Here is an 8,776-nt window from a genome sequence, read left to right on the forward strand (position 1 = left end):
ACCAATCAGAAGCTGTCTGTCTGAAGTACAGCCAATCAAAGGGCTCTGATCTGACACTCTGATCATCACCTGATTCATGTCTGAAGTTATTTGTAGCTGGGGTTTGTATTTATACCTGAGGTTCAGTCTTAGTCTCCGCAAAGAGAAAACACAAAGCTTTATGTTCTCACTGCTAAAACTCATATGAAGTATCTGAAATACTGTGTAACAGTGTAGTTCACCTGTGAATTCAGGTGCACAAAGTCTGACAGGGTTTTACTGGATATTTTTTAAAGTTTACACAGTGAAACAAGTGTATTGTCGGAGAAATAAAAGAGGCCAACAGAAACCAAACATGTTAAAAAGGTAATATATCAGCCACGATAAAGACTGCAGATGTTTAAAGGAAGTTTTAGGTGGACACACTGCTGAAAATCTGCCGTTCATACATTTTAAAATTAAAACAATAGGTGAAGTTGAGACTAAAGTGAGTGAAGTTTCCAGTTTGAGTAAACAAAGTGTGAATGTAGTTAAAGACTGTTACACATGAAGGTGAGCAGGATGACACCAGCAAGTCAGCAGATAGGATACATGGATGGATGTAGTAAAACTGAGTTCTAAGTGGTAGAGAGTATTTGTGTAGTGAACACAGACCTCTTACATTTACATTTACATTGAGTCATTTAGCAGACGCTTTTATCCAAAGCGACTTACAAGTGAGGTACAGTGCAAGTAAAACCTCTTACTGTTCTCTGGCTGTGATAATGAACCAGGACTTAATTATGACATTGAGAAGAAGTAGTGTCATTCCTGGGGGAGGATGGTTGTGTAGTTGTGCTTCTGTTTGTCTTTGATCCAGTACCGGGGGGACGAGGACCCTGGGCCCCCCTCAGAGCGCTGTTGATCCTCAGCTTGGTGGTGTAGCTGCAGACAGACTCTGAAGGTTAACTCTAAGTAATGTGGATTGTAAATGGTTTAATATTAACATGAAGCTCATCATAAAAATGTGCTGTTTTGCTGTTCACAGGTGGAGATGTTGCCTGTAACCTTCACTAGTATTTATGTATAATCCTCCATGTTATGGGATCTTAAGTCAATTAACCTTCACCTGATTTTAACATCATGTCAGTCTACCCAGGCCTTCAAAGCTTCTTTAACAATGTAATGTCCACTCGTGTCTTATGTCCACATATTAGTCTTCTATCAAATCCGAACAATCAGCTAAAGCAGACTGACACAGCAAATGTAAACTTCTTTATCATATTTGTGGTAAAAATCAGGACAGAGGTTTTATCAGCTCTGAAGGTTCCTCAGTGTCATCTTCAACCAAGTCTGAACAGTCATAAAACCAATATCAGATTTAGACCTGCAGAAGGTCCACTGATCCTCTCAGCCTTTGGGTGAGCGATGAGGTGCAGTAAGTCCAGTAAAAGTACTTCAGGGTCTCCGGACCTGGACGAGAATCTGTGCTAGTGTGATTAATTGGTTGTAATGTTACCGAAAGAGCAGAAAGTGACACAAACCCTCCACCTTTGCACAACAGCTCAGCTTTTGTTGTGTCTCTGTGTGTTGCAGGTTGGAAGCTGTTCATTGTGGCTGTTATCCTCTGTGTCCAAAGGCTTTAGTGTATCCTGAAATATTCCCAGGTGAGTCTGAACAGCACCTGTTCCACTGCAGTGGGATGTACTGGTACACTGGTCTGTTCGAAACAGTAGCCTCTCTTCTTCTCTGGTGTTTTTAATGCAGCAGAGTACCTGTACTCAACACCTGAACAGCTGTTCAAACATCTGCAGGGACTTTGCAGGAGGCCCAACATTGCCCGCGGACACATTGTCAAGGTAATGATGGACAATTTACACCTGAACACTGTAACCAACATTTCCCATAAAACTGAATCTTGGTAATACAATTGCAAAAAGTTCTTTAATGGGAAAATCTGTTTAGTTTAAGACATAAATTAATTGTGCTTCAAATTTTCATTGTGGTGCTTATTTTACTAAACAGCCAAAAATGTACACCAGTGTTGTAATTTGAAGGAGCTGACTGTAGATCAGTGTAAGCCAAGCTGGTTATAATAAGAAAAAAGACTAAAGTAAAACCATTTGCCTTTCTACAAGGTCGACACCTCCTCCTTCACCTGGGTCTCTCTAAAGCAGCGTTTTGAGACTCTGCTGGCAAGCACAGGTCCCTGAAACCACCGTGGACTGGGGGCCTGAGACTGGGGTGCATTACTGTTGGAGGTTTGGAGGCAGTCGGAGCATCTACCAGTCCGTTGTCATGCCAGACATGACACCATGTCCCTCAAAGTGGTGGCAGTGACGTACCGGCCAAGCGTCTCGGGCGCCTCAGAGCATCTGCGGCGCTGGAGACATAGAGTCTGGACCTGTAAATGTCCCTGTCTTCTCCAGCTGAAGGAAGTCTGTTTTATGCATTTGGTTTTGCAAGCTGTCATGTTTCCACAGGCGGCACCACCTCATACTGTACATTGGCCTGGATCAATATTTATCCTTTGTTGTGTTTCTGCTTTTCCACACACCGACTGAGCGGCAGCCGCATTCTTGTTTCTGACGGGAGCCCCACCTGAGCTACCAGGTAGTAAAGCAAAAGTACTAGAGAATGATGAGGAAAAATGTTTCTATTGAAAGGCACACACTGATGAATTGAAAAGTTATAGTAAGAAATGAAAAGAATAAATAAGAAGTTTTGTATTCAAGATTGTACAGTCAGTATTAGAAAATGCAAAGGAAAAAGGACAAAAAGTATAAAGATAAAAACGGTCTCATATTTTATTTTATTATTATTTTTTTTAAACTGCAGAAAAGTGAGACTGCATATTTTATACGTGATCGTCTTTACTTCTTTCTGTTTAGTCTTTATTACACCATCAGCGCTTGATCTTTGACTGAAGACACAGAAAGTGAAAAAACATAGATCATTTGTGTAGTGCAGTCAGGCTGTAGTTCGTTCACGATCTGATGACACAATAAACAACGTGCTGCTTATAACGTTTTTTTTCTGCAGAGTCCATAAACAATAGAGGCATCACAGTGGTTCTTTGGCCTATTCATGTGTTTACCTTCAAGCTGATTGTGTGTTTCCTGTCGCAGTGTTGGAGCGCGCTCAGTGACGGTCGCTCTCTGCTGTAATTAAAGCCTTTGATTCTCTGGCCTCGGGTCAGATATGAAGATGCAGTGGTTTGTGCGTTCGTGTGAAGGCTGGAGATTTTTCTGTGTCAGTAACCGGAGGCCTTAATCTCCAAGTTGCTTGACCAATTCAGCCTTAAACACACAGGAAAAAACTGTATCCCCTCAGAACCAGTAGGCAGCAGCTCAGCTTTTATTCCAACTCATCAGAATAAGTTTTCCATTTTTAATAAAGCTACAAAATAATGGAACTAGTGCTGAGTGTGGAAGGGTGGGCAAAACCAACATGGGGGTTCAGAGATGAGGTGCTCCTCATGCCCCCTCATACGTCCTTCGTGGTGGTTTAGTGGGGGTTTAGAGTTTATGGCCACTTGGTATCACATGTTTGGTTTAAAGGTAAAAATTGACATAAGAGATCAAAATTAAAAAAGAAAAAAAAATTTAAAACAGCTCTCTATCAGGGCCTGAGCTTAAATAGAGAAAGTGAAAGTGACGTTATAGTGCTTTTTGTAATTTTTGATTTTGTACGCCATGTTGTGTGGGGGCCCTCGTCTTTCTGTGGGTGGGTCGGAGTCTGTGTTTTGCAGTTCGTCTTACCATGGTCTAGTTATTAGTTCATCATAATTTATATTTCAAAAAGGTACACCAAAGTAAAAATACTGTGGTGTTAAAGCTGTGGCTGATTGTTGTGTTTTCACATTATCCTTACATTTCTGGTTTTTTATAGTCTTTACATAGAGAAAAGGAAGCCAAATGACAGAAGTGGAGCTGTTTGCTTTGGGGCTTTTCTGCAAACTGTTGGATTATCAACAAAGCAAAGCAACACTAATTTCAGGCTTCAGGAGTGAAGCTGGTTTAGAGCGATTGCAGCTCTAACACCTCGAGCACCCACACAGAAGTAGAGGGAGGAGACGCTGGTGCTAAAGACCACATCAGGCTGTAATTGGATGGAGCTCCGACAAGCCTTCAGCAGCATTGGACTCGGCAGCAGCCTCACTTCCTGTTGTTTTTATTCTGCGACACAATCCTGGTTTTCTCTCAGGATCTTGTAGCTCTGCTGACACGATTTGTTAGCAGGTGTACTGTAGGGTCATAGTGTAGTCCTGCTGTGTCTGAAGGACACTGATCATACTAATAATACTTTTACGCTTACTACTAGCCACTATTGCTGATGTAGCGATAACAGTAAATGTGTGGTTCTGCTACTACTATCACTAAAGCTCCTGCTAAAACCTCCTGTTTTGTGGTCCCGTTGGCAGTGGCGTGTTACAACTTAAACATGCCTGATAATTTTATTGTTAGTATTTCAAGACTGTGTGTTTTATTATTGTAATAATAAAGTAGTAGAGGAGCCAACTACTACTTTACTTTTTGCGTGGACAGGGCTTTAATCTAATGTTTTTTTTTATTTAATTATAGTTTGGATTTAAAATCTTTATTTTTCTTGAATTCAAATTAGTTACAGTTACACTGCACAAAGTGTGGTGCAAAAATTACATTTCCTTAATTTTTAGGGAGTAAAGTAACTAAAAAAGTGCAGGTCCTCCAGTACAATTTCTCAATCAGACACGTATCTGTATCAGGGTCCCTAAATAATATCCAGATACTGTGCACATACAGATGCAGCAATATTTTGTTTTATTTTTATTTCTATATTTTGTTTTTATTATTTTGTATTATCCAGAGCTAAAATTAAGTAAAAACAAAAAATATGTCAGCATGTTTTCCAATACTTAATATTTGATTATTTTACAAACTGAATCTGAAAATGAATCCATAATAAAAGTAATCTATTACTAAAGGCCTGCACAAGATTTTTCATATGATCTCCACCTTAGTAAAATGCTGTTGACACATTCATGCATCAATCATAATGTCATGTTTTTTAGCACTTTATACCACATGGTGTGGTTTATTAGAAAGAAATGGCACTACTAAAATAAGGTCATATTGGTGTCAACATTTGTATTTACCTTATTAAATTAATAAAAAATTAATTTCTGATAAAGGAAAAAAACATTTGTACGTGCTGAATGTGGATAAAATATTGTGGTGGTAAAATATTTGGACATTTAAAATCACGATACAAACATCTGCACTCAGTTTTGACATCAATTAAAATATTTTGTAACTGACAGACTAACATTAACCCTGCTGTTTTCCTAACAGCCTAAGCCAGGGGACACCATCCTGAAGTGCCCCCCTCACAATGAGCTGCTTCATCACACCTGCCTTTAGCCTTTGATTAATTACCCTCGACACTTCCCTGGATCAGCAGACATGTTTCAATAAATGTCAGTGTTTAATGTGAAAATGTAATTTAGCCAGTTTTGTACAGTGAACAGCAGAAATTGAAGGAACCTTAAGCATCAGCATCAAAGCGGCTTTGACTGTCAGGCCCATTTGGGGAAATGTTTAAACATGCGGCAGTTGAAAGATTCATTTCTAAATTAAGGCCGGCCTCCCTCTTCCTCCAGCTTCACAGAAGACGCCCCTCTCTGGAGACGTTGGAGCATTAGAGGTGCCATAATTAAGGGAGCAGGCTTCCAGCTCCACATTAGCTTTTCTACTGTGTCCTGGTGAGCTCGCAGAGGGACAGGAATACATTGAACTGTCCTCGTGTGACACAGTCATGTGCTATCAACTTGCTGCCATGTTTTTAATGGGCTCTGTGGTTAGAACTTGGCACGTCTTTTCATCCCATCCTCAGGCAGCCATCCATCAGCACCTCTGTCCTCCAGAAACTCCCCAGTTATTATATGGAATATGTGCTCAGAGAGGTTTGGCTGCATCACATAACCATCCAATACAAAACTGAATCCTGGAATAAACACTGACTTTACTTCAGCGGGAAGAGCAGGGTGAGTTCTCCATGGTCCTCAGGTCAAGGTTTACTTTGACACATTAGTTCATTGACAGAAGGCATGGAAAAGGTTTCTGCTTAAAGCCGTTGTAAAGGTGAATATTCAGAGCAGCTGCTGGTGTTTTTTTTGCAACTTTGCTTCAGTAGAAATGGCATGTTCACACACTGGACATGTCACTATCAAACTGTAAATGGTAAATGGTCTGCACTTATATAGCACTTTTCTACCTATTGGCACTCAAAGCGCTTTACACTGATTCTTATTTACCCAATCACACTCACAATCACACACCGATGGGGGAGCTGCTATGCAGCTGGCCGGGAGCAACTAAGTTGGGGTTCAGTGTCTTGCTCAAGGACACTTCGACATGTGACCGGAGGAGCCGGGGATTGAACCAACAACTGTGAGATTGGTGGACAACCGCTCTACCTTCCTGCGCCACAGTCGCCCAGCAACTGTGAGAAGATGCCCTCCAAACACACATCAAGGCTGCTGTGTTTTACCTTTATAGGGTGTTTACCACAGTTAAATGTGCAGCAGCAGCAGTTCCTCTGTCAGTTATCAAACACATTTACTGAACGTTTTCATGGGCTTGTCACTATCAATTGGTTTTCCAGTAGGGAGGTCACATAGCCCCCCCACAGTATTTTCTCCTCCTCAGCAGAGATTTAGTGAAACACTCAACCACAAAAGCCTGTTTAAATCTGTCACTTTCCCATGGTTCCCAGTCGTGCTGCCAAGCCCCGAGACATCTGATTTAAGGAATAATGAAATGCAGAAAAAATGGTTTTCCCATAATTACAGACTCTCTTATCTCGGCACGAGAGACGGAAAGAAGAAAAGAACAGATTCCAGACCGCGACGCTGCTGCTGCCTTTTTACGGACAGAAAGAATGAGAAAGTGTTTCTGGCTGATACGATTACGATGTGTTGAGTTGAACCATAGTTTTTTTCACTGCCACTGAGCAGCTAGCACATGTATTAATGACATATGGTCATAGACTAGTACTAGTCTTCACTTACTGTAAATATTACTGTAAAACTGCATACAACTCTGTCTGCACTAATTGTTTCTTTTTCCCCAGAAACCTGGGTACTGCAGTTTTTTATGTGACAGTCAGATTTGTCCTCACTGATATATTGAGACAAAAATTACAGTTTTATTAACATTTTACAGTAATAACTTTTACTACAGTACTTTTTTTACAGTGGGTGGGAACATTTTCTGTTCTGACTGAAGTCACCAGGGCAGCAACTGCACTTGAAATACTCTCTCTACTCATGAGTCAGTAATTAGTATGTACCCTATGAGTACATCTATACATGCAGTACTAAGGACCCTGGAGGGTTCACATGCTGACATGCAGTCAGCATGCATGTCAGAACATTCACATCTCAGTCCAACAGCCTGGACTTTACCTGCCAACTCCTTATTCCAGTGTCTAGTTCCTGTCACGGTGAGCCCACATTTAAATAGACCAGACCTCACATTTGTACGAGTGAGACCTGTCTCCTCCCTCAGTGAATCCATTGTGGTACCCTTGAACGGGATTCCTGATCCTGCTCAGATCAGACTGTGGTTTTACTGAGGAGCACCCTGGTGTCTATGTTATGTTGATATAATCCAACAAATAAGAGGAGGGCTCTCACTGAATCCTCCTTTTAAAGAAGCAGCCAATTAAATGGAGAAGTCAACTCTAAGATGTTTCCATCATGTGACCGGTGCTGCTTTGATGAGCTGACAAATCACTCCATTGACACAAAGCAAGAAGTGCCCGTTTACCATAATGCCCCTGCTGCATTGACATCCCTCTTTTTCTTCAGACCCTGTGTTTCACTCAGGTTCAAATGTTGCTCAGTGATTTTGTTCATGATGCTGTGTAACCTGTGCTATTGCTGCTGCTGGGTTGGGTCTGATAGTTCAGATCAGTTCTAAATGAACCCTGGTAGTAAACTCTCATATTGATTAAGATGAAACAGAACTGTTTTTCTGGACTCAGGGAGGTTTTAACAACAATAAAACCTTTTTAGTGTTAGACCTGAACTTCACTGTGTTACAGGTTTAGCAGAACCCCCATCAGCTCTGGACCAGTAGCATTGATTCTGGGACATGTGCTGATTGCAGTTCAGTTTACGTTAACAGAAGATTCAGCATGGGCTGCTGTTATTCAGGTTTAACCACCACCACCCCAGCACCTCCTCACCACAGATCGAGCAGCAGAGCATCCACACACTTCTGAAAAGGTTGTGGGCCGAGATTTTAGAACTGAGTCTGGCAGGGGAGCAGAAACCAGAGAGGATGTGGCCGCAGAAACCCGGACCTAGAATGAAAACCTGGAGCATGGCTGTGGTTAGGTGCTGGTTCTGAAGGTGGAGCTGAACCCTGCATTTTTCTCCATTTAGAACAATGTGGGGGACATCCCTCCCTTCCTCGAAAAGGCCTCTGCATGAAGGTGTTGTACTAAGAACTGGATTTGGAGTCTGCAAGGAGGGGGGAGGGCTGAGGCTTGGCTAGGGGACAGACTGCAGACAAGAGGGAGGGGTTGGAGGGGTTTTCTGGGCCACTGTGGATCGAGTCCTGGAGCAGGATGGAAGGACTGCGGAGCAGGGCGGCGCTCCAAGCTGTCAGCAAGCTCTTGATGGGCCGCTCTGAGCTGGAGGGGGCCTTACGGGGCCTCACACAATTGCATCCAAAAGGTGTTGTCAGTGCACCAGGTGCTCTGTTGCCGCTGAGCTCTGCAACTGCATACCTGCACAGCAGAAAACACTCACTGCTCACTTTAGATGTCA

General features: G+C 42.1%; 1 protein-coding gene across 2 annotated transcripts in view; it reads left to right on the plus strand.

Annotated features, from left to right (window-relative positions):
• Positions 1 to 5,076, plus strand: part of gtdc1 (glycosyltransferase-like domain containing 1) — a 31,557-nt gene extending 26,481 nt beyond the window's left edge. The window contains exons 8-10 of one of the 2 annotated variants that reach the window (XM_067516377.1): positions 1,555 to 1,625; positions 1,726 to 1,817; positions 2,097 to 5,076. In XM_067516377.1, the coding sequence (XP_067372478.1) occupies positions 1,555 to 1,625; positions 1,726 to 1,817; positions 2,097 to 2,171 (238 nt within the window). In that variant the 3' untranslated portion in view covers positions 2,172 to 5,076. The remainder of the gene's footprint in view (positions 1 to 1,554; positions 1,626 to 1,725; positions 1,818 to 2,096) is intronic. The other variant, XM_067516376.1, reaches the window with a different exon arrangement.
• The last annotated feature ends 3,700 nt before the right edge of the window (positions 5,077 to 8,776 follow it).

Source organism: Channa argus, chromosome 9 (genome assembly GCF_033026475.1).
Source record: "Channa argus isolate prfri chromosome 9, Channa argus male v1.0, whole genome shotgun sequence".
Lineage (NCBI taxonomy): Eukaryota > Metazoa > Chordata > Actinopteri > Anabantiformes > Channidae > Channa > Channa argus.